Source organism: Selaginella moellendorffii, unplaced genomic scaffold, assembly GCF_000143415.4.
Source record: "Selaginella moellendorffii unplaced genomic scaffold, v1.0 SELMOscaffold_89, whole genome shotgun sequence".
Lineage (NCBI taxonomy): Eukaryota > Viridiplantae > Streptophyta > Lycopodiopsida > Selaginellales > Selaginellaceae > Selaginella > Selaginella moellendorffii.
Genome location: NW_003314350.1, coordinates 547,008 through 569,249, shown reverse-complemented (window position 1 = coordinate 569,249; position 22,242 = coordinate 547,008). Strand labels below are relative to the sequence as shown.

The following is a 22,242-nucleotide window of genomic DNA, read 5'->3' as shown; positions in this document are numbered from 1 at the left end:
GATTGGTTCATTCTACTTCTTCCTATCATCCTGAATTTTTAAGCTCGTTCTAAGAGCTTTTGGCGGCAGAAGTAGAAATTTAAAAAAGTTATATCTTGCTGCCCTCTGCGAGGCTTGCGTGGCCGAATTGTATACTGCGGCCTCTTGACGCTGTCCACACCCGGTTCTGGAGAGTGATTGTTTTGTCGAGAATTCTAAAGCGATCAACGCGATTCGTGGCATCACGGTGGCTGGATTGTGAACCCCATACTTTATGTTCTTCTTGCCAAATGGTCTCGTTGATGCTTATGGTTAGTTCCTCCATGGAATGTCTCTCTTTGGTTGGTCTCTTTCTTTTCATCCCTCTAAAGGCCTCTCATCATTTTGTGGATCCTTCTCGGCAAGTGATCATACTTTTGGAATTTACTCACAACTGGAACGCGGCCTGGGTCTGCTGCTCATCGTCTCTTCTGCTATATCATCAGCTTCGTCGTAGTTTGCTAACTCGCCATTGGCATACAATCGAAAATTTCGTATTACTTTCTACAGCTTTACCTGAAGCAATACCGTGGCTTCCTCCACCCGTAATGATAGTAGCGCTGACGCCACAGGTCTAGTGCAGACACCCAACGACTGGGCACGTATTTGGGAAGCGTCACCTTCAACAAGCCATCGCAAAGCCGAGAAAATATTTTGGTGCTGGCCACTCCCCGCTTTACTCTCACCGCTTGGCTCTATGTTCAAAGCATAAGAACTAATATGAAATATGCCATTCTTTCTGCATATACTGATTTAGAAATGCTCAGTGCTTGAAAGTTTTATCAAGATCTGGTTAGACGAAGAGTATACACATTGATCCTAATGGGCTGGTAGTATTAATTTCAAACCTCTATAACTCTGTTCTTCTAATGAGATGACAAATGATAACTAATAAATGATAAAATTATTGTAATTACATAATAAATTCAAACTAAGGGTTGATGCTAAGCGCAACAAATTATTCATGAGTAGAATAAGATTGTGGATAAGCTTGACGGATAAGTTTTGGTTTAGTTTGAAAGACAGCTATCCATGAAGGTGGCAATAGAAAGTTAAGAAAATATCAAAGGGAAATAGAGCCAATTTATTATTAATGCAAGTTCATTAGGCTCTTCTTAATTTGTTGTAAAATTTAAGATTGGCTTGGATGTAAGAAGTGGAATTCTTTGTACCCTTTACAAGCGGACAACTCTTTCCATGATGTGTAGGCTTGTGGTGTTTGTTTCTTCGGAGAAGATGAAGTATTCTAATCACCCTGTTGACCATATATTTGACCGGACAAGGAAATTTAGCTGCTTCCGAGCTTTGAAAACAATTAACTTCTAGCTTTTTCGACGAGCAATGCATCAGTTTCAACCATTGTTTGGGAGCCACATCACAGTTTATATCACGTGGCATATAGGGAATCCTGGATTCGAATCCTGGATCGTAAGGTTTACGATGAGGCTATGTGGCCTACAGGCGCTATTCCAGGCGCAGCACGTACGCTTTACCGGCTTGTGCGACATCTGGCGTGGGCCTGATTCCGTCTAGCACCTTCTTCATGAGGCAACAAAGTGTTGAAGCTTGGAGCTCCCGCATTTTCAATGGCTTCAAGTCTGTTCTATTCTCCGTGCTGTTCCAATGGCCCGGCCTCCGGAACCAGAGCCTCGGGTTTGAAGTCCAGACGCCGCAGCAGCTCCATCAGAGCCACGATGAAGCAAAGTAAGTTGGAGAGTGATGGAGCTACTGCGATGAATCAAAGTAAGTTGGAGTATGATGGAGCTACTGTGACGAATCAAAGTAAGTTGAAGAGTGATGGAGATACTGCGATGAATCAAAGTAAGTTGTTGTTTTGAATTGTATTCCGAGCTCATTCTGATTTCTAACAACAGAAGGGAAGACTCCCTTGGAGCTGCATGTTGAATTTTTCGATAGGGATGGGGATGGCAAAGTGTACCCCTGGGAAACGTACAATGGTATGCTGTTAAGTTGTTAGAGATTTCTTCGTCTCAGTTCCTCTATTTTGTGGTCTTGTTTAGGATTCAGAGCGTTGGGTTTCGATATTCCCTTCTCTGTTTTCAGCACACTTGCACTTAATGTTGCCTTGAGCTATCCGACGTTGGAGGTCTCCCTTTCATATTATTCGATGAAACATCTCATCAGCTTGCTGTTGCTGCCAGAGCTGGATCCCCGACCTACTCTTCCCAGTTCACATCAAGAACATACACAAGGGCATACATGGAAGTGACACGGGAATTTATGATCATGACGGGAAGTAAGTTCAGTGTGCTTTATATTTTCCTGACGTGAAGAGTGTTCTGTAACTTCCAGCTTTGACGAAGCCAACTTTGAGAAGACTTTCGCGAAGTTTGCGCGTACACATCCGGACAAAATGACATTCGACGAGATCCTAACCATGACACGAAGAAACCGCGATGTTAACGACTTTTTTGGATGGTAATTTCTGTTTGAAAGCATTTGGATTTGTAATCGAATTGTCCCTCGCGTCTGCAGGGCCGCAGCCCAGCTCGAATGGCGACCTGCTTACGAAATAATGAGAGACCAGGACGGCTTCGCTTCAAAGGAGGATATCCGAGCAATCTACGACGGCAGCCTGTTTTACCAAGTTGAGCAACGCGTAAAGGGGGCCAAGGAGGTTTCGTAAACTCTTAATCTTAATCGCTTCTTTCTTTCACGAGAGTCCACAAGGCCACCGTAGCAATGCGGTGCTAAGCGTCAACGTGGATGTAACCAGGGAACAACGAAGCAAGTGGCTTTCACAAGTCACAAACTCGGAGCCAAAGCCGTACGGCTTTGTCCAGTGTGTCGAGCCCTTGATGTTTGCCACTTGGAACACGAATTTTCACCTTTGCTCCGCCCCTGTTGCCAGAGGCTTCAACGTGATGGTGCTCGCAGGAAGAACTCTAGCAGCGGTATGAGAAGGCTGGTCAGAGGACTCGCTATAGACTGTGCAAGCAAAGAAACTTGAGAGAGCACCTCGATTCGAAGCTATGCTCCTCCGACGTCTTCACTCTGGCGCGTCTCATGCGCGAGTGTGGTTCTCTGGGAAGCCTGCTACATGCACAAAAGATTCACAGTCACGTCGTAGAGTTTGGCTTTCAGGAAACCTTTTACCTGCGTGAGCGCCTCGTCGACATGTACCTCAAGTGTAGAGAATGCCGAGGACGTGTTCTTGGACAAAGTCGAACACAAAGTTTCTTGGACGACAAAGTCGAAGTTTCTTGGACAAAAAACCGACCGTGATTGAACATAACAGAGAGTTTATTAGCGCGGTAGCACTAGACCTGGCACGGCAACACTAGATAGCTCTAGCAATCAAGCAGCTTTCTCCTTAAAAAAAATTAAAAAATTAAATGGTAAGTATTGATACTTAGCTTTAAGGTTTGTGTGAACGTTAAATTTCACCCTTAACTTTAATAAGGGTGTGAAAAAAGGCTGAAACCAATATAAGACACATTTGAGGTCTCTTCATAGCTGTTAAATGGCGATGTCCTTTTTAACTCTCCTGCTGTTTGCTTTGGAAGAAATGGCATTATAACTGTACAATTGGTCAAATCTATATTGTACAAACATAGCTGCCCTTCGGAGTTTAATCGCAGCCGTTGGTGACGCAAACAGCCAGTAGCCTGCCACGTCAGACTAGAATATCTGGGAATATATCTAAATATCTTTGGGAGAAGAGAACGAGAGAAGATCAAAGAGAGAGAAGAACTACCAAGATGCAAGCTGCCGGAGTTCCAATCCCGTACCAGCTCCACCAAAGAAATCTACCAGGATTAAAATCTCGGAGGAGCTTCGCGGGGATTTGCTCCAGGAGGATCAATCGAGTGGCGACTCTAGCAGCGAAGCCAGACGACGAAGATTATGTCTCCTACGAGGGCGAGCAATCGTAAGTTCTTCGAAGAAATCTCTTCCTACAGTACTACCTGGAGAGAATTGAGCTCTTTCTTACAGCGTTTTCCCGGCCGAAGCTGGCGAAGAGGTCGGGACTTCGGTCGAAGGCTTTGGAAAGGAGGTGAAGCCCAAGCCATCGCCACCGAAGAAAGTGAAAGCCGTGAAGCAGCCTGATCGCGATTACGTCGACTACAAAGAAAAAAAAACGTAATAACTCCAACAACGAGAACGGAAGGGAAGAGATCTAACTTACAATTGGTGCTTGGCAGTGTGTTCCCTGGAGAGGCCTGCGATGAACTTGGCGGAGATTTCTGTGAGCCTGAGTACCAGGAAGGCGTCTTTCCAGATAAGGTTGCTTCAAACAAGTAGTGTACCTGTAACGATGGTCTGGTGATTACAATTCAAATCGACTTTCTTCATGTCGTCGGCTAAAATGCCGCTTCATATCCTAGAATTCACGAATCTCCATCAAATAATTAGCCTAGAGTTGCAAAGAATGAGTCGAGGAGCTGTGTCCTGATACAACCTCTATCGCGCTACCAAGAGGCCAGGCTGCTTCCACTTCGTAGCCTTTGTATTGGACACGCTTCACGAGCGTGATCTTCTCGTTGGCCGGAATACCTGAGGAACAACATCGTCAAAGGATGAAACGAAGATACACGAAGCTTACCGAAGCCTTTGACGAGAAGATCATATTGGTATAGGACATCCATGCATATGTACGGCAGCGCAAGCTCTGGAACGCCTGGGAACTTCTTTGGCATGTCCTCGTAACTCGTCGAACAAATCGATGTGGCGGCGTCTCTGAACTGAGAGGGCTCAACAACTGCCTCTGAAACCTGTGGATCTTTGATGATTCCAATCTGAAACATTGAAACAAGCCTGAGTGTTGCAAAAACACATGCGTATATACATACCTCAGATGCTCGATCGAAAAAGAATGAGGCCACAAAGAGTTTTTTTTGACCCGCACCGCCGCCACCGCTCCAGATTCCCTTGAAAGTGCATTTGAGATAGTTACATGTGTGATTTATCTCGAGAGCGCTGACAATGAGATCGCTACATCGATCAAAATCAGCACCCCCCACGGCATCAAAAGTCTCTGATCCATATACGTATTGGCCTGGAACAGAACTATCATTCAAGCCTGATAAGCTGATCGGCCAATGCTTACCTTTGAAGCCAGAGGTAACACAAGGATTTTCATCATTGGTCTTTACAAGTCGGAGCACCTCTGCCCGAGCTGCTAGCAAGCCATAGTGCAAGTAGCTGCATCGCATCACACCACATAATGTCAGTGACGAGAGGTCTTTGGAAGCGACCAATGATGAACATACCTGTGAACATACAAATAGTATGTTTTTCCGAGAAGCGTCAGAGTCTTGACGTAAGCGTCTTCGCCAGCTGCCGCCTTTGGAGCTTTTGCGGCGTCCTCTTCAGTAATTGCGTAAGCCATTTGCACCGAGCCTCCCCCAAGATCTACAATTCCAACAGTTTCGGAAAGGTCTTTTCCAAGGCGGCCTAGTAAATAGTTTACTGTAACCTGCAGTTACATATGAGCTTTTAGAAAGACACATAGAAAACACCAAAAGAACTACCCATTGAAATGATCCTTCGTCGGCCCCATCAAGAATGCTAACCCAGGATGGATCGAACTTAAAGCTGCTATTTGTTAAAAGATCTCTAACCTGCGAGAAAGTTGTTTTACTGCTCAGACTAAAAGCTCGTCCAAAGACATACCTCTTCTAAAATCTCATTGGCTTTTCCACCAGGTAGAGTTCTCAATCCCGCTGTAGCCTTTACAAAAAACAACATCATGTGAAAACAATAGCAGCAAAAAATATTTCCATACCCCGAGACGAACTGGAGTTTTTCCTTGCAAATTCTCTGGCACCACCTTCAAAGCAGCATCCAGTAGTGGCTTTAAGGAGTTGGCTGCTGCTCGTGGATCAGAGGCATAGTAGCTCAATCCAGGCTTTAACTGCAAGGAAGAAAGAAAGAACTAAAAGTTAGCTCACCAAATTCAAAAGGACAAAACCAGTTCCTTACCTGCCTAAAAAGTTCAAGACCATTGTCCATGGCGAGTAGCTCTAGATCGGAACTAAATCGAAAGACATGGACTCTACTTCCAGAGCTCCCCGCGTCAAAGATCACAGCGAAGCTCGACTGGCTCCCAAATGCCTCGCGATCAAAAGGATCCGTGATGGACACTGCGCCATTCTCCAGCGTCGACCGTGGCATGAGCAGCATCACGGCCAAGATCAATCCCAGCGGGATCGATACCAGTAACAAGACCCCCCTGTACTTCGCAAATTTCTCCTGGGAGCTCTCATGCCGCATCCGCCTCATCTGTTCCTCAAATTCCTCGTCGCTGCCCGAGGAGCCGCCACAAGCCTCCTCAAGATTTGTACCTCGGTGCCGGACGCTGCTGCTCGCGACGATCGGCACGTCCTGGATCTCCAGATCCGACGCGCAATGCGCCACTCCAGATCGATCGATCGATCGATCCAAGCGCCAAATTATTTCTACCCAGCCCTACCCAATAAGAGCCCTTGCCCTATAATTTTAAAAGATATGGCTATGGCTTCCACCTCTCTTCATTCTCCCGCGATGGATTTCCAGCGCCTCAAGCGAAATCCTGGCAAGAAATTCCACCCAGTGCCATCGGCTTCAATGCGGGTATTGATCCATTCCATTCCTTGCCGCTATCGATCGATCTTGGAATCTAGGACGCCAAGGAGCTCGTCCAATCCGGCGCAGTGATCGCGGTATCGCCCAAGGAAGCCAAAACCCTAATCTCTGAGCGTGGATTCAAGCTCCTGGATGTGAGACCGATCTGGGAGCGCCAGAAGTCTTTCGTGGCCGAATCGATCCACGTCCCGCTGTTCGTGGAGGACGACGATCTCAGCCCCATAACGCTGCTCAAGAAGTGGATCCACTTTGGCTACATTGGAATGTGGATGGGGCACAAGCTCACGGCTGTCAACACCCAGTTTCTCGATCAGGCGCTCGATGCTGCCGCGCGGAGTAAAGATTCCAAGCTCCTGATCGCTTGCGGCGAAGGACTACGGTCAGATCGATCGATCGATATCAACTGTTTGATTGAATTGAGCTCTATCTCGCAGGTCCTTGCTCGCGATCGAGAAGCTCCACGACGATGGATTCACTAACCTGGCGTGGCTGGACGGCGGATTTGGAGCTGCCAAGAGAAGAGAATTCGAGGGGGTCGAAGGGACGGAGCTTCGATTCGCCAGTATTGGAGGATTTGCGCAGTACTTCCTCCAAATCATCCTGTTCTTCCAGCGCGAGAGCGAAGAACCCTAAAAACAGAGCCCCCCAAGAGCCCTAAAACAGAGGCCCTGTTTTCTTCCATGGTGGTGATTATAGGGTCTAGGATCGCGGCTCCATTGGCGTCAATCCCGCGATTCCCAGCAGCGCCCAGGAGCCGATTCGCGAGCTGCAAGCCCATGGCGCAAGAAATTCCCACCGCGGAGGCCGCGAAGGAGGACGTCCTCATCCAATACGTGGTCATTCGCAAGGATCTCGTGGAGACGATGAAATGGCCACTGGGGAGCGTGATGTCACAGGGCTGCCATGCCGCGGTGGCCGCCGTGTGGATGCATCGCGAAGATCCAGACACGATCGAGTACTGCTCGCCCGAGAAGATCGACACAATGCACAAGGTAGGGGAAGATCCCAACTTCCAATTCCATGGCATTGTTGATTGATCGAGCTGAGAATTTCCAGGTGACCCTGGAGGTGAAAGGCGAGATCCAGCTCCTCAATCTCTCCAAGAAGCTGGCAGAGGCATCGATCGATCACAAGCTGTGGATCGAGCAGCCAGAGAACCTTCCTACGTGCCTGGCCACAAAGCCGTGTTGGAAGTCGCGCGTTTCTTCCCATTTCAAGAAGCTCAAGCTGTGTAGCTAGTGTTTTTAGCGCGCTTCCATTGGCAATGAGAACTAGGGTTTTTGGGATAAATGGAGGATGTGGACGCCGGGGACGCTCTCGACGCGCTGCTCTTTCGGCTCGTCGATAACCAGCTCCACGATCTGAGCAAGAAGCAGTACCCGGATTATGGAGCGCAGCTCGTCGCCAAACAGGTTTGCGAGTAGTTTCTTGAAATATTTCGAGCGTTTTCATTCCAATTGTGGTTGAAACGAGAGATCTTTCGTGTTCCTCGCGCTCGATTCTTTTCTTGGGGATGATCATGAATGTAGAATGGCTTGCTTGATTGTTTTGTGGTTGAAACGAGAGTTCTTTCGTGATGATCATCCAATAGAGTGGTTTCTAACTCTCTCTCTCTCTCTCTCTCTCAGTTAGAAGCCGTGGCATGGCTCTACTACTTCTACTTACACAAGTCATTCCCAGGTTCTTTTTCTTTCTTTTTTGGTAGCGTTTGTTAAAGACGTGTGTCTGTTGTAGAGCTCGAGTACTACGATCCTCTGGAGTTTTGCCGCAAGACAGTGTTTTTTCGTCTTGGACTGGCTCATTACGTGAAGCCTGGACGAGAAACGGACCTAGCAGAAGCGAGAGTCCAGGCAGCTTTCTCTGCCGCTGAAGGTGCCGCAACCGGTGATACCATTACCAGAGTTGCGGTTCTCCTTCTAAGCAAGGACAGGAAGAGTTGCTTGCTTGTGAAGAGCTTGATCACTGCTGGTCTGTGGTCCTTTGTGGAAAAGGAAGTAGCGGACAATGGTGATCCTCTCGACTGTGCGTATTCGGCAGTTCGGGAAAATGTGGGTGAGTAACTTGGTCTCTTCATTCTTCTCTTATTCTTTTCCTTCTTTCCTTCAGAGATTGAGCCAGGTTGTGTACAACTTGAGCAACGTTTCCACCATTTCCGTGCCATGAGTCAGAAAGGGGACAACACTCGTCTGTATATCATGGTCTGCGAGGACCATGTCCAGCCTAAGTTGGGCAGCGGGATCGAAGATTTCGAATGGATGCCGCTGGAGAGTCTCTTCCTAAAGTATTGTGCGACAAGTTTAATTCTTTTATTTGTCTCAAAGCTTCTTGCGGTGTTACATACAGGGCGAAGGGCGATTTTATATCATCATATGGATGGGAAGTACGTGCATCTCAAGCTGTAGACTACCTTCATATTTATCCTTTGGTTGACTACCTTCAGGATTTTCTCAGGTGTGTTAACGTATCACTTAGTTCTCAATGTTAACTCTTCACGGGCTATGCAGAAATCACAATGAGAAAGGCAAGCACAACAATGGGACATGTCAAATTGAACCCACAGTTCGTGCTGCTGTCGAGGCGAACAACCTGAATAATGATCTAGGTGTTGCTGTCGAGGTGAGAACACAGAACTGTACAGAAGTAAACGTCAAGATAACGGGAGCGAACGTCATTTCATCCTGTAGCGGGAAAAAACGAGGACACGAAGAGGTAAGCAAGCGACTGTACTACCGTTGTTAACGTGTTTCTCAGGAAAAGCTCGCTGTTGCAACTCTGGTTGTACCAGATAGTGATGACGATGAGAACCATGAATGGTCTGCGAAGAAATCATGCACTGACAGCCAAGTTACACAGAACTCACTGGTAGAAGTATAATTCCTTAAAACTAAGCCTTGCTTTTGTTCTTTTTGTGTTTTCAGCTCCAGCTTTCAAGCAGTAGTCCGAATCCCAGGAACGAACAACCAATTAGCGGATTGAAAAAAACTTCTCCTGCTAGCAAGCCATCTAAAGGCGACGGTGGAAAGCAAGGACTTGCACAAACTGAGGTAACTTCACTTTGTATGTGTTTTTCCCGTTCAAAACGCTCCTCTGTAGGCTCCCCTGGATGATAAGGAAGGCATCCAAGCCAGCCAAAACGAGGTTCGCGTCAAACGCCCTTCTTGTTTAGTTCTTTTCTATATCCTTCACGTTTGATGTTCCAGTCGTCTAATGGAGGCGCCACACTGACTTATAAGAGCTACTCTCACGAAGAAACTCTCGAGCAGCTCCAGGCAAAACATCTCGGCCTACTGCTGGAACTGGTATGTTGGAACTTCAAATTTAAGTTGCTTGAATCCTTGGTTTCTCTACAGAAAAACTTGACAGTTAACTACGAACTCCAAGTTAGCACTCTTCTTGGCAAGATCGCCGAGTCGAGTGCTCGCCTAGCGAAGGCCACAGGGAAAAATCTCTGAGATTGAGTGACATGTAATCGAGGCAAATCAATGGAAATACGTGTTAAAGTTAAAACCGGGTGTCACAGGCTCGATTCCTGTAACACTCTTTCTTCTAGCTCAAGCTAGGGTTTATGGCGACAGGTGCGCATTCCTGATAATCTGGAAGAAATGGCCGGTTTGATCCTCCGCAGACGAAGCGCCACCAATGGGTCAAGCTCGCGATCGAAGTAGAAATCTAGGATTGGAAATTCTTTATGAATGCTGACCCGGAGCTCGCGAAGAAATGGTCGCGGCTCCTTGGCACGGCCGTGGATTTTAAACATCCTGGATATTGGGAAGGTATGAGTTCTTTTGATTTTCCTATTTCCTAGCAACGTCATATGATCTTCTCTTTCTTTTGTTCTTCCCGCTCGAGGACTTTTTCTAGAAGCTTATAGCTGGGCAGGGGGCCCTGGAGGTCCTACGCTGGGAGTGGCCAATGAAAACACGCAAGCGATCTAAAGGCGAGAAAACTAGAGACAAATGACCAGCTCCCTGACGTAGGCGTGGAATTAATTGGTATGCGCTCGATATCTCCATCTCGTGCTTGCTCGAGTCGTGCTCAATTTGCTACCAACTTAGTGCTGCGCCAGTTTCACGTGGTTTTTCCACAGGATTCGGTCCTCAAAGGAGTTGTGATATGTGTAAGCCTTTTCGCAGCTACGTATTTTATCGAGAGAGGTGAAAGTCTGGCTTGAATCCTTACGGCCAGGCTTGAGCTCGTCATGAGAGCTAGTGGTGGCGATTTGCTTTTCCCGAGTAACTCTTCTTTCGCAAATTCAACTCGTATTATAAGCGAGACTGAAAGCTGAGTCGCAGGTCGTTTTTTATGCGTATAAGCACAAAGTTATATCAGCACAACGTATACGCGCTGCTGGATCTGGCGTACAAAGCAAGAGAGGTATCTCTACACCTTTCGCGCTTGAAAGCGTTTTTTTTATCCTTCACCACTCACCACTTTCCGTTCGCTCTACAGGCTTTTTGGCCGCTTGTTTACTTTCAGCTTCCAGACGTAACATGAATGCTCTCTGGTGTTTTTCACTCGTCTTTGACGCTGGTGAATCGCAGTGCTACTTGGAGTCAAATCTAGACTGCTGAGGTTGCAGTTCCGGCCTACGATCCTCCGTCCACTTGTCCAGTCGGTGTACTGTCAAAGCGGAAAAATTCGGTGGCGCTTGAATGCTAAAGGTGGCCAACAATCAAAGTAGGACCATCAAAGGTATCTGGGGAGTGTGGGGGTATGATTCCCCCCTGCTTTAGATTCTCCAAGTATACTGACTCGTCGATATGAACAGCGGTGACAAGCATTCCATTGATCGGGTCCAGGGTCCCGTTAGTTCTATCGGCGCATTCTACATGGAAACAGACGTTGTGGTGGGGGACTCCCTTGATCGTGATCGCTCTTCTTCCCCGGTGTTTAAACATCCCAGTCGAGGAAAGGTACCCCGTTTCACTTTCGTCTCAAGTTGTGTTTTTTAGTGTGTGTGATTGTCTTTGTTTCGAACAGGTTTGCTTTGCTTGATCCACTTTGCAACGTCTCGCAAAGCTCCATGGAAAATCATGGATCGAACAAACTGGTCACGACTCATGGCGCTTTCCCCGAAACCAAAGCAACGGCGTCTTTGCGGCGACCACCGCTGCCTGTTCGTCCGGCGCACGGCTGTAAGTCTCTGTGCTTTACAGTTCACTCGGTGCATTCTTATTCTTATTCTAGGCTCGCTAAAAGGAGTGATTTGCGAAAACCAGTGGCTTTAGTCCCTGCCAAAGGCTGTCTTTTTTGTAGAAACCAAAGGCGAAAACGATGGAACGCGGTACCAATCTACGAAGAAGAGCAAAGGTTTTCTGGAGTGTCGACCATGACCAGGGTGAAAAAATTTTCTTTTAAAGGTTTCTCATGGTGGTCTTCCAGACAGCCAAACACGGAGAAGAAGGAATGGATTTTTTTTTGTTCAGTCGTCCAGGCCAAAAAAGCTTTGGTCGTAAAGAATGAGAAAATGGCACCGTCCTGACGCCTTGATGACTTTGGACAGCAGACACGCTGCACATACCTTGGCTATTAATGTGTACGGATGGGTCATATGGCCCATTCCCGCTTCGTGCAAGAGTCCGGGATATTCCCACCGTACGGTGTGCCCGTTGGGCGCCCCACCGACGGCCAGGATGGGGCCAGCGCGGCGGGCCCGCCACGTCAATACTGACGTGTCAGTGCCACGTCACTACGAGCAAGAAACTAGAGAGAGGATGAAAGAGAGGCGATGGCGATGGCGGCGTCCGTGACGTCGCAGAGGGCCCGACAGAGGGATTAGGGCTCTTTGGGCTCGCGATTTGGGGAGGAATCCGAGGTGGGCTGCCGCGCATCCGGCCGATTCTTTGAGAGATTCTTTGGTGGTCGAACAGATCAATCGATTCTTTTCCCCTCTCCCCCTCTTTCTCTCTCGCGCGCGCGCGCCTAGATCTGATCTAAAGTCGGTAGCGCCCACATTGAAAGCGTGGGGATGGATCGGTGCTCCTACATTTCTTGATCAATGCAAGAAGAGAGGAGGAGTAGTTTGCGAGTAGTTCTTGTTTGTAGTGAGCTCCCATTTTCCCTCTCTTGAATGGGAGAGGGGGCAAAGGAGGAGATCCATCGCCCCAGGTGATCTTCTTGGGAATTGCGAGCGCAATCGCTCCGGCTTCCTCCCATCGCCGCTGCCCAGGAAGAGGAATCGAGCCAAGATTCCCGAATTGCGCGAGCCAAGAACAGGGGGGTGTAAAGAAAAGGGACATTTTTTTTCTCTTTCGGTTTGTTTGGTTGTTCTTCCGGTCTCGATTCTCTTCGCTGGGTTTGTTGGTTCGTTGGATTGTTTGGTGGGCGGCTTGCCCCGGACGAAACCATCCTGCCCAATTCGCGCGATCTCGCGATCTCTCGCACTCCACCCAATGCTGAACGAATTCTCGCGCGAATGAGCCGCCAAGATGCCCCGGAAGGAAGATCCACAAGAAGAGAAGGAGCAAGGGCTGGAAGAGCAGGAGGAGAACGAAGAGGAGGATGGATTCCAGCAGCAGCGGTGGAAGGATTTGGAGGTAGCCGCCATAGCCAAGATCAAGAATTTCCAGCGCGGGAGGAAGAAGAAGAGTAGCAATTCGGCCATGATTCCTGCGCCCTCTTCGCATCGATCGCGGCTCCACGTCTGGCTCCTCCGCGCGAGCACCAGCATTCTCTTGTGGACGTGTATCATCCAACTCACGGCGCTGGGCGAGCTGTGGAGGCTCCATTTGGTAAAGCGATGGCCTTCGTGCTTCGATCGATTCGACTCGGGTGGGAGTAACAGCGGCAGTAGCAGCGTGGATTTCCATCGCCCTCTTGTCCATCGATTGGATCATCCGGCCGCCGCGGCGTTGCTGCTCGATCCATCTCCGCCACCTCGAAGTAAGTTTCCTCTCGTCTCTCGTATGGCCAAACTTTTATAAGAGTTTTTCTTTGCTTCTTTTGTTTTGCTTGTCTCAAGGATCTTCTTGGCCGTGACGCTACTTGAATGGATCTTTTGCTCTCGCGAAAACTTCTCTCTTTGTCTCGATTCTTGGTTTTCTTTTTTTTTTTTCCCTCTCGGAGTCACTTTTCTTCTCCTTTTTGGCCTTTATTTCTAACGTTTGCTGATTGATTGATCACCGCAGGAATTTACAAGAACAATGGCTATCTCATGGTTTCGTGCAATGGAGGGCTCAACCAGATGCGAGCAGCGGTGAGCTTTTCACGATCGAAACAAACTTTTCTACTTTCCTTTCATAACTCTAGAACCAATTCTCGTGCAGATATGTGATATGGTCGCCATCGCCAAGTATCTAAACGTTACTTTGATCGTTCCAGAGTTGGACAAGACATCGTTCTGGGCCGATCCCAGGTAAGCTTCCACTCAATCTCATGGTATCAAAGAAACAATGGAGGTGACCATCTTGATTACTCGCAGTGACTTTGGAGATATCTTCGACGTGGATCACTTTATAAACTCTCTCCGTGACGAAGTCCGGATCATCAAACAAGTTCCAGCCAAATTCGCACAGAGGCTGCAAAACCAAGCTGTCTATACCATGCCTCCCGTGAGCTGGTCCAACGAGTCATATTATCTCAACCAGGTGAGCTCTTGTTCTATCAATCCTAGTTTCGAGGTCTTCCTTTTCTTGATGTGTTTCGGTGGTAAGCTCTGATTTTATCAATCCAAGTTTCTAGTTCTTCCTTTTCTTGATGTGTTTCGGTCGAGTCTCGCTTTCGTTTTTCTCTTTTCTAGTTTTATAGTTCCTCCTTTTCTTTGATGCGAGTGTTTTGTCTAGTCCTTTAGTTTGTGGTGGAGTTCTTCTCAAGTTTCTTAAGTTGATGGACGACTTTTTCTTTCTTTTTTGTCACAGATACTTCCACTGATCAAGAAGCACAAAATCCTCCACTTAAACCGCACGGACGCTCGCCTAGCAAACAATGGCCTTCCGGACGAGATCCAGAAGCTCCGGTGCCGCGTAAACTTCCACTCTCTTCGTTTCACTCCCCAGATCGAGCTCCTCGGTGACAAGCTCGTCAAGCTCTTGCAGGCCAAGGGTCCATTCATGGCTCTCCATCTCCGCTACGAGATGGACATGCTAGCATTCTCTGGATGCACTCACGGCTGCAAGAGAGTAGAAGCCAAGGAGCTCACGAGAATGAGGCAAGTCAATCCATCCTTCACAGTGCGAGAGAGTACAGAAAAAAAAAAAAAACTCTCTGCAACTTTTGTCATGGCAACTTTCTAGTGTTTGTCACATTCCCTCACACTTTTCTTCTTCTCCTTCCTCTCTTTTAAAACTTTGTTTTCTGTGACTTAACACACGATGGAATTGTTTTCGCGCTTGCAGATACGCTTACCCGTGGTGGAAGGAGAAGATCATTGACGGTGTCCAAAAGAGAAAAGACGGGCTTTGTCCACTCACTCCGGAAGAGACGACTTTGATTTTACGAGCGCTGGGATACGACAGTGGCATGCAAGTATACATCGCTGCTGGAGAGATCTACGGAGGTGACAAGCGAATGGCAGTCGTAAGGCGAGCTTTTCCAAAGATCGTAAGTCTTCTCGCTCGATCTTGTGCGTCTTAACTTGTTCTAAGTTTTCGAAGAACCAAAACTTGTTTCGCAGGTGAGAAAGGAGATGCTTCTCACGGAGGAGGAGCTGAGACCTTTCCAGAACAGGTCCTCGCAAATGGCAGCCTTGGATTATCTCGTCTCGCTCGCCAGTGACGTCTTCATTCCAACTTACGATGGGAATATGGCTAAAGTCGTGGAAGGACACCGAAGGTACTGGCTAAAACTCTCCAGCTTTTTTCTTCGTCCTTGTTGGTGTGCTGGATCTCTTTCGTTTGTCGAGCTCCATGGCCGATTTAAAGTGGTTTTTCATCGCTTTTCATCGAACCAAAGTCTGTTTTTGTGTCCTTTCATTCATTCTTTCCAGTTTCGTGACAAGAACTCGTGTCCTTCCTTGCTTTCAAAGTAGAGTTCTTATCGAGAACCGAGATCCTTGGTTGTTTTGATTTTCTTGCAGTGTCACTGTCTCGATTCTAAAGCTTTTTCTGTGCAATCTTCCCAGGTACTTGGGATTCCGCAAGACAGTTTTACTGGACAGGAAGAGTCTAGTGGAACTCATCGACGAGTATGAATCTGGAACGTTTCGGTGGGACGAGTTTGCGATGGCGGTGAGGCATCTCCACGCGGAGCGAATGGGATCTCCCGTTGAGAGACGAGTTCTCCCAGACAGGCCCAAGGAGGAGGACTACTTTTTCTCCAATCCGCGCGAGTGCCTTGTTCCACAGCTGCAAGGAGATACGACGAGTATGTAGCCCTCCATGGTGCATGCATAGAGAGTTTTTCTTCTGCTGTTTTTATTTTCATTTTTTCTTTTTTTACTTTCGTTTTCATCTTCACGAATGTATGGAGGGAGGAGTGGTGGTGGCTGCTGTAAATTTTGGGTCCGGATTTTTGGGGACAACACAATTTGTAACTTAGAAAACCAATAAAGATTCAATTTTTGGTATAAGTGTTTAAAAATATTCTGATAAATTTAAATTTTTAATATTTAGAATTGGATTTGTCCATGTGATCGAGAAAGAAATTCTGAAAAAACACGCAGTGAAATGGCAAAGGTTCGGCAGCTCGAGACCCCAGCGACGAATGCTTCTGGGGCACAAACGGCATCGTCTCGATCAGCTCCTCGGCAAACTTGAGCAGCCCGACTCGGCTGTAAATGTCCACCATCGCTGAGAAGCGCTGCACCGCTTAATCCCGAGGTCCGAGATGATCAAAAGAAAGTAGCGTCTGCCTTGCTCGAGCAGTCCCTCCACTGAAAGCTGCTAAAACGCTCGCGAAAGTTAGCTCGTCCGTGCCCAGCGATCATAGAACTCCTGGAGAACTCAAAAGTGGGCATCTTGAAGAATCCAAAAAGGTGTTTGACGCCATGCTATACAAGAACTTGGAATCCCTCGACGCACTGATTGCCGCTGCGAAGCTCCTCGATTCCATGCAAGTCCGAGACATGGTTTCCTGGAACACTCTCGTCGCTGCTTATGCCCAGAACGGTCAAATGGATCGAGCAAGCGAGTCTGATTCTAGGTCGGCTATCATATGATAGACAATTCCGTCGTTCTCAGGCGTGCACGAGACGACGTCTCATTCCGGCATTTTGTCAAAGAGTAACTTTGCGTCGTCAACATGGCAGGCTTCACTAGAGAAATCTGAGGATTCAATATGTATGAATCGCTAGTAGTTTTCCGTTGAAATCACGCAATGAAAAAATTTCATAACAATTTCACAATCTAAACATCATGTGCCACGTTGATAAATGTAATATTGTGAACCCTATTTGGGAGCTCGAGGCGCTTAGGGCTGGCGTTACAGCTCGCCGCATTGCGCGATCAAGCGATCCACCCATCGTGTCTTTGTTCTAGGGCTCCCAGCGAGAGAGATAGCAGCAGATTGGAGCAATCGCGTTGGATTGGAGGCGGGGTTCTCATCTATGGCACAGCTCTCTCGTATCTACACGATCGATCTACGCCCGAGGGATCGGCTCTAGTCGCAATGTTGGCCGCGATGCCGGCTCACGTCACGAGTTTTAGGACGAGAGTAGGCGCGAGCAAAGATTTTCATTTTCTTTTTCCGACACCTACATTCGTTTCTACCCAGAAAAAAAGTTTCGTTTCTCTTTTGCATGGAAACTTAACTGGCTCGGAGTGATATGGTGATCAGTAGCCACAGTTTTGACTCCACTGTGCCTTGATTCACGAGTATAACTGGCCCTCGGTTTTCTTCACGTTTGGTTCGTTGGGAGTGGTCTGGTTTACATTCTGGCAGAAAACCGTGAGTTCGCTCATACTTTGCATTACTTTTTTTTGTTTCTCAGGCATATAGCTCGCCTGTGGAAGATATCACACTTTCAGAGGAAGAGATTGCCCCGGCTCTATTTAATTACATGAAAGTTAAGTGAGAAATAACAAGCTCGAGCGAAGAGGACGAAGAGCACAAATCCAGTGATTCAGGTAAATTGCTTTTATCACTTTCGTTTTCCATGCAATGCTAAGTTTTAATCCTAGAAGTTGCTTGATTGCACAGTAGTCCTTCGGTTTCTTAGTTTCGTGCATTTCTGCTTCCAGGTTGTCACACCAGACAATGGAGTGTGGTTTGCTCTCAAGCCCGCGGCCAACCAGTTAAGTTCTTTCGTTTTCCCTTAGAAACTTCTCTGGCTTTGCAGGCCATCTTTCCCTCTGTTTTATTTTTCTCTTTGGCGTCTGACTTGTCGGGTCCACAGGAGTGAGGACTCGGTGCTTCCCGATCATAACACCCTACGTGAGAATAACGTAAGACGATTTCAACTCCACCGACTTCTCTAAACACGCAGAGGTAGGCAACTTCCCATATTGCTGGTCAAGAAGTACATTGCGACGAAGCTAAACCTCGGCAATGAAACCGACGTAAGCCCTCTTGACTTAGCGCAAACTTTCTTCCACCCTTTCTCATGTTTTACTCTCTTGTTCTTGACACTTCTTCCAGGTCGAACTGAATTGCCGTGGCCCCAGGAGAAGGAGGAAGGTATGTATATATATGCTCAATTTTAGCTCTTCGTTGTTGGTTAAGTATTTGCAGCACTGTTTTACTATGTGCAGGTGATGCAATCCATTGGTTTTCTTGGCCGGTATTACACAGCTTAGCCATGTCTGTTCGCCTTTTCTGTGTATGATGGCCCAGGTAAAATACAGCTTTAAGTTTGTTTTGATATGCAGGGTTTGGATGCTTTCTTGCAGTCGGGATATTGGCGGTAATTAACTAGTACTTCTGGCCGGAACTGATACTAAGCTTGTAACAGGGAGTACTCTCCAATACTTCCGGAGTTCTTGCTGGTGTCATAGCAACAGCTGCAACATGTTTTCGATTTGGTTGTTACTTTTTCTTAGAGCTATTTTTGTTCTCTCCAGGAGCAGCACATTCAGCGAGTAGCGGACCGACCAGACAAGCAGCCTGAGCCAAGCAAGCAGCAATCCAGCACTAGCCAGGCAGCCACAGCCGAGCAAGCAGCTATCCAGCTCCATCCAACAACGCAGCGGTGCTCTAACAAGCAGCTCCAGGAAGCAGCGATCGAACTTGGTCCAACTCCATCCAGCAAGCAGCGATCCAACTTGGTCCAACTCCATCTAGCAACACAGATCCAGCTCCATCCAGCAATGCAGCAGTGCAGCCACGAGCAAGTAGCCCCAGCTGCAGCCACGGCCGATTCAGCTCCACCCGTGAGCAGCGCAGGAGCGACGGTCTAGATTCTAATATAATTAACGATTCAGATTTCTTCTTAACGTTCGAAGCTTATGTGACATCTAATATGGAAATTCTCCTATTAAGTGGACAGTAAACGTGGCAAATTCACTTTGAAAATTTATACATTCATGATTTACATGGTTATAATTGAATATTTTGTGAATGTTTAGCTATCCATAATTGTTTCATTTGAATTTCATTAATTGTGAAATTCTCCGACCATTGATCATCAATATCAACATAACACTGCTCATCCCAAATTGTCCTAAATTTCCATATAAACATTGCATCTTTTCGAAAGCGTTGTGAAAGGTTCCATATAAACTTTTCATTTTTTCGAAGGCGTTGTGGATGTGCCTGTCAAGCTTAAGTACTCCAGGGATGGATAGAAGGAGATGTCCTCAGAATCTGCAAAGGGTAACGTCTTGATCTTCATGCAACCTTCCAGATTAAGCTTCCTTAGCAGAGGAAGCCCTGCAACACCATCAGGTATCACATCCAAGTTCTTCAGAAAACAAAATTCCAGAGTTCTCAACATTGTGAATGATGTGAACCATTCTGGTAGTTGGTTAATACCATAGTTCTTTATTTGCAGCGACGTCAGCTGTGGGAACGCATCCATGGCAACTATAGATACATCTGGAAGCTTTCCAAATCCACCAAGAATTATAACTTCAAGTCGTGGGAGCTTGCCATCGAATGCAACACGGTCAAGCCAATGATTGTCAACGATTTGAACAACTCTCAATGATGGGCACTCGGATATGTTGATGGTGGTCACTTCGTTGCAGCTATCTAGAAGAACTGTCTCTAGATTTGGAAGGAACGAGATGGAGAGGTCCTTCAAGGAGAAACAGTTGGAGATGTTGAGGAGCTTAAGTGATGCCAGTTGAGAGATGGTGGCCATGCCAATCAAGTTTTGGCATCCCTGAAGGTGGAGTGTTGTCAGCATGGGAAGCATTTCCTGTGTTAAGAAAGGAAGCCCCTCAAGGTGGTGATAGTCACCAATACGCATGGTAGAAGTTACTCTAAAGTCACTTTCCCAAAAGCATTTCACTTCCAAAGTTCTCAACTTTAGCAATCTGCCCCAATCCCAGCCTGACAATAGAAGCTCCCATCCCTCCAGTCTCAAAATGTCAGGCAAGCCCTGAAAGCTATCACATGTTCCCCCCCACTGACCTTGATTTTTCAAGTGTTTCAAATGGGCCATTGTGCCCATGCTTGTTGGTAGATCCACAGCCAACTGTGTATCAATAATCAACACCTCCAACTTTGTCAACGCCTGAAACATCCCATCCAGATGGAGTCTTCCAAACGTCCTGTTTAAGCATTTCTGATGTTTGAAAAGCCGATGATGCCACCTGTGGCATGTCCACATTCCCCGACATCCCTTTCCGTTCAAGTAGATCAGCTTGGTGAGTTTGAGCAAAGCATCCACAGGGAAAGACTTCAGTTCCAAACAGTTTTCCAAGTTCAAATACGATAAATTCGCCAAGTTGCCGAGTGAAGCTGGGATGCTTTCAAGTGAATCATTCGAAGACAAATCCAGAGTCTCCAGAGTCTTGGGCTGTCCAATGCTATGTGGCAAACTTACCACCCAAGTGTGCATATCATGCACAAAACCTTCAAGCCTTTGAAAAGAGGGAGGTTTGGCAATGCAGTGAGACCGTAACTATAATCCAGGAGCAGGCAAGTGGTGCTGGAAACTCTGATCCCATTCTTCTTAGGCAGAGGGATTTCCGAAATTTCAGACCCAAACAGTGAAATCCTGCTGTAGTTACTCGTGAAGGCGTCCCCCACGTCCCTCATCTGCGACTGCCCAGCCTTGAAATAACACTTTGGGCCTTCTTGTTCCAGGATGTGCAAAGCAAGAGCCAGCAACGCATCGTGAATCTGTACCTCTTATTCTCCCCTGGGCAGTGTTCTTCAGTGATAAGTGCGTGATTCTTGAGCCTTTCTAAAACATTGGTGGCCTCTGCTATGTTGGCAACCAGCCCTTGTCCAACACCTGAACAGATCCCAGAATCGAATTCGCCAGTCTTCTGGAAATGCTGCAAAGAAGAGAAAGTGCTGCTGGATGCCAAGAGGCAACAATGCATCGTAACCCAGCTTGAGTCGCTGCAGTACCTGTTGTTCCTCATCAAGAGCAAGAAGTTGCCGATCCTTGAGTTTGCTCAGAACATAGTCCCAGTCTTGTGTGGCTGCCATTCTTCTGCCAATTACCTTCAAGACTAGTGGAAGCCCCCCACACTTTTCCACAACTTGCTCCAGTACTACCTTGCTGACTTGAGCATGATTTTGGTTTGGGAATGCGTTGACTGCGAACAGCTAGTCGGATTTTTTTGGCAAGTTCGTGTTGCTTTGCTTCCACCTGAGGAGATACAACCATAGCTGCTCAATATGTTGCATTATAAGCTTAAGAACGTACCTGAAACGACTGACCAAATGTTAGCCACAAAACTGGATCAAAACGTCCCTTTATTTGATTGTTGTCACATACTCGTTTGGCCAGGAGTGTTTTTCCAGCACCTCCTGCTCCATGGACTCCAACCCACTTGCTCCTTACAGGGGACCCCAGCAAGTCTGATACAACCCGCTCCAGCGTCTCTTCCATGCCGAAAATGTGGTCATCCAAAGGAACAACATGCTGTTCTTCCTTTAGAACCACATTAGAGGACACCTCTTTTTGCTTCTTCATCAAAAGCTCAACGACAAGATTTCGAGGAGCTGCAGCCAAGTGCTCGTGAATCGCCTTGGAGCAGTGGTCAATCTTGGTAGCAAGTGTTAGCCTGAAACAAAATCACAAACTCAATTCAGAAATATCCCAAGAGAAGCACAACCAACCTCTTTAGGCCATCTAGAACGGGATTTTGTAGAGACTGGCATTCAAGAACAAGAGGTTTAGCCTCTTCAACCTTGGCTTTGAGGGCTTTCAGCAAGGTATCCAGTTGTGAGGAGCTCAGAGAGCCCTCGGCAGCAGAATATTTGTTCATTTCACTTATGCTTCGGTCAATGAATCTTCCAACTCGCTGCACTTCTCCTTGCAATGAATTGCAGACTTGGCAAGCCCAATCACTTCTTTGACAGCTTCAGAAACAAGTGCTCTCAGGCTGGCCATGGATACAAGCTCTGTATTTTGCTTAACACAAGCATATAACGTCCTCTACATTCTCTGGAATAGAAACCGTATGGCACAGGAATTGCAACACAAGCATATAACCTCCTCTACTGAAATCTCTAGTTCATACATGCATGAAAATGATGCAACACGTTTGCGCGTTCATGTGATTGAAGAATATTGTTTGCGGTCAATTCTTAAACTTCTTGCAAGATGGAATTTTCTAAGTGAACTATTAAAAACGGAAGAAA

General features: G+C 47.0%; 9 protein-coding genes and 1 long non-coding RNA gene across 18 annotated transcripts; 7 read left to right on the top strand and 3 right to left on the bottom strand.

Annotated features, from left to right (window-relative positions):
* Nucleotides 1-1,622: 1,622 nt before the first annotated feature.
* LOC9638327 (peroxygenase) lies at nucleotides 1,623-3,171 on the top strand. The gene is made up of 6 exons (XM_024662426.1): nucleotides 1,623-1,839; nucleotides 1,893-1,976; nucleotides 2,040-2,125; nucleotides 2,181-2,275; nucleotides 2,332-2,457; nucleotides 2,515-3,171. Exons 1-6 carry the CDS (start codon nucleotides 1,713-1,715, stop codon nucleotides 2,663-2,665), a joined length of 669 nt encoding a protein of 222 aa, XP_024518194.1. The 5' UTR covers nucleotides 1,623-1,712; the 3' UTR covers nucleotides 2,666-3,171.
* A 497-nt stretch (nucleotides 3,172-3,668) lies between these two features.
* On the bottom strand, nucleotides 3,669-6,444 carry LOC9638870 (probable apyrase 2). Its single transcript, XM_024662375.1, has 11 exons — nucleotides 5,965-6,444; nucleotides 5,768-5,896; nucleotides 5,656-5,712; nucleotides 5,514-5,603; nucleotides 5,253-5,458; nucleotides 5,090-5,184; nucleotides 4,833-5,038; nucleotides 4,586-4,778; nucleotides 4,169-4,536; nucleotides 3,948-4,104; nucleotides 3,669-3,892 (listed from the first exon to the last, which is right to left on the bottom strand). Exons 1-9 carry the CDS (start codon nucleotides 6,262-6,264, stop codon nucleotides 4,397-4,399), a joined length of 1,416 nt encoding a protein of 471 aa, XP_024518143.1. The 5' UTR covers nucleotides 6,265-6,444; the 3' UTR covers nucleotides 3,669-3,892; nucleotides 3,948-4,104; nucleotides 4,169-4,396.
* LOC112341758 (light-regulated protein 1, chloroplastic-like) lies at nucleotides 3,710-4,334 on the top strand. The gene is made up of 3 exons (XM_024662376.1): nucleotides 3,710-3,910; nucleotides 3,976-4,122; nucleotides 4,185-4,334. The coding sequence occupies exons 1-3, from the start codon at nucleotides 3,741-3,743 to the stop codon at nucleotides 4,282-4,284; spliced, it is 417 nt and encodes a 138-aa protein (XP_024518144.1). The 5' UTR covers nucleotides 3,710-3,740; the 3' UTR covers nucleotides 4,285-4,334.
* Nucleotides 6,218-7,896, top strand: LOC9638869 (rhodanese-like domain-containing protein 10). Of its 2 annotated transcripts, XM_002988572.2 has the most exons (4): nucleotides 6,483-6,594; nucleotides 6,645-6,985; nucleotides 7,041-7,598; nucleotides 7,663-7,896. In XM_002988572.2, the coding sequence occupies exons 3-4, from the start codon at nucleotides 7,287-7,289 to the stop codon at nucleotides 7,843-7,845; spliced, it is 495 nt and encodes a 164-aa protein (XP_002988618.2). In that variant the 5' UTR covers nucleotides 6,483-6,594; nucleotides 6,645-6,985; nucleotides 7,041-7,286; the 3' UTR covers nucleotides 7,846-7,896. The 2 variants fall into 2 exon arrangements, with proteins under 2 accessions (XP_002988619.2, XP_002988618.2); XM_002988573.2 differs by lacking the exon at nucleotides 7,663-7,896 and having other exon boundaries at nucleotides 6,218-6,594; nucleotides 7,041-7,285.
* LOC112341757 lies at nucleotides 7,895-10,113 on the top strand. 2 transcript variants are annotated; one of them, XM_024662374.1, is made up of 11 exons: nucleotides 7,895-8,018; nucleotides 8,235-8,286; nucleotides 8,341-8,658; nucleotides 8,713-8,887; nucleotides 8,950-9,057; nucleotides 9,111-9,315; nucleotides 9,364-9,468; nucleotides 9,525-9,650; nucleotides 9,700-9,744; nucleotides 9,807-9,905; nucleotides 9,957-10,113. In XM_024662374.1, exons 1-11 carry the CDS (start codon nucleotides 7,896-7,898, stop codon nucleotides 10,056-10,058), a joined length of 1,458 nt encoding a protein of 485 aa, XP_024518142.1. In that variant the 5' UTR covers nucleotide 7,895; the 3' UTR covers nucleotides 10,059-10,113. The 2 variants fall into 2 exon arrangements, with proteins under 2 accessions (XP_024518142.1, XP_024518141.1); XM_024662373.1 differs by having other exon boundaries at nucleotides 9,358-9,468.
* Nucleotides 10,114-10,168: 55 nt separating this feature from the next.
* Nucleotides 10,169-12,102, top strand: LOC112341763. Of its 7 annotated transcripts, none has more exons than XM_024662396.1 (5): nucleotides 10,169-10,379; nucleotides 10,468-10,980; nucleotides 11,056-11,298; nucleotides 11,375-11,519; nucleotides 11,587-12,102. In XM_024662396.1, exons 3-5 carry the CDS (start codon nucleotides 11,259-11,261, stop codon nucleotides 12,086-12,088), a joined length of 687 nt encoding a protein of 228 aa, XP_024518164.1. In that variant the 5' UTR covers nucleotides 10,169-10,379; nucleotides 10,468-10,980; nucleotides 11,056-11,258; the 3' UTR covers nucleotides 12,089-12,102. The 7 variants fall into 7 exon arrangements, with proteins under 7 accessions (XP_024518164.1, XP_024518167.1, XP_024518165.1 ...); XM_024662399.1 differs by lacking the exon at nucleotides 10,169-10,379 and having other exon boundaries at nucleotides 10,438-10,598; nucleotides 10,694-10,980; XM_024662397.1 differs by lacking the exon at nucleotides 10,169-10,379 and having other exon boundaries at nucleotides 10,438-10,598; nucleotides 10,662-10,980.
* A 225-nt stretch (nucleotides 12,103-12,327) lies between these two features.
* LOC9638867 (O-fucosyltransferase 34) lies at nucleotides 12,328-16,108 on the top strand. The gene is made up of 8 exons (XM_024662420.1): nucleotides 12,328-13,488; nucleotides 13,734-13,801; nucleotides 13,872-13,960; nucleotides 14,027-14,192; nucleotides 14,463-14,752; nucleotides 14,940-15,144; nucleotides 15,218-15,375; nucleotides 15,665-16,108. Exons 1-8 carry the CDS (start codon nucleotides 13,035-13,037, stop codon nucleotides 15,912-15,914), a joined length of 1,680 nt encoding a protein of 559 aa, XP_024518188.1. The 5' UTR covers nucleotides 12,328-13,034; the 3' UTR covers nucleotides 15,915-16,108.
* An 840-nt stretch (nucleotides 16,109-16,948) lies between these two features.
* Nucleotides 16,949-18,968, top strand: LOC9638326. Its single transcript, XR_002990660.1, has 6 exons — nucleotides 16,949-17,606; nucleotides 17,721-17,773; nucleotides 17,876-18,038; nucleotides 18,118-18,156; nucleotides 18,231-18,312; nucleotides 18,369-18,968. It is a non-coding gene; the product is annotated as an uncharacterized LOC9638326 (long non-coding RNA).
* Nucleotides 18,969-19,201: 233 nt separating this feature from the next.
* LOC112341745 (protein SUPPRESSOR OF npr1-1, CONSTITUTIVE 1-like) lies at nucleotides 19,202-20,972 on the bottom strand. Its single transcript, XM_024662356.1, has 2 exons — nucleotides 20,773-20,972; nucleotides 19,202-20,504 (listed from the first exon to the last, which is right to left on the bottom strand). Exons 1-2 carry the CDS (start codon nucleotides 20,970-20,972, stop codon nucleotides 19,202-19,204), a joined length of 1,503 nt encoding a protein of 500 aa, XP_024518124.1.
* LOC9638325 lies at nucleotides 20,769-21,866 on the bottom strand. Its single transcript, XM_024662355.1, has 3 exons — nucleotides 21,718-21,866; nucleotides 21,302-21,662; nucleotides 20,769-21,244 (listed from the first exon to the last, which is right to left on the bottom strand). The coding sequence occupies exons 1-3, from the start codon at nucleotides 21,864-21,866 to the stop codon at nucleotides 21,014-21,016; spliced, it is 741 nt and encodes a 246-aa protein (XP_024518123.1). The 3' UTR covers nucleotides 20,769-21,013.
* Nucleotides 21,867-22,242: the final 376 nt, after the last annotated feature.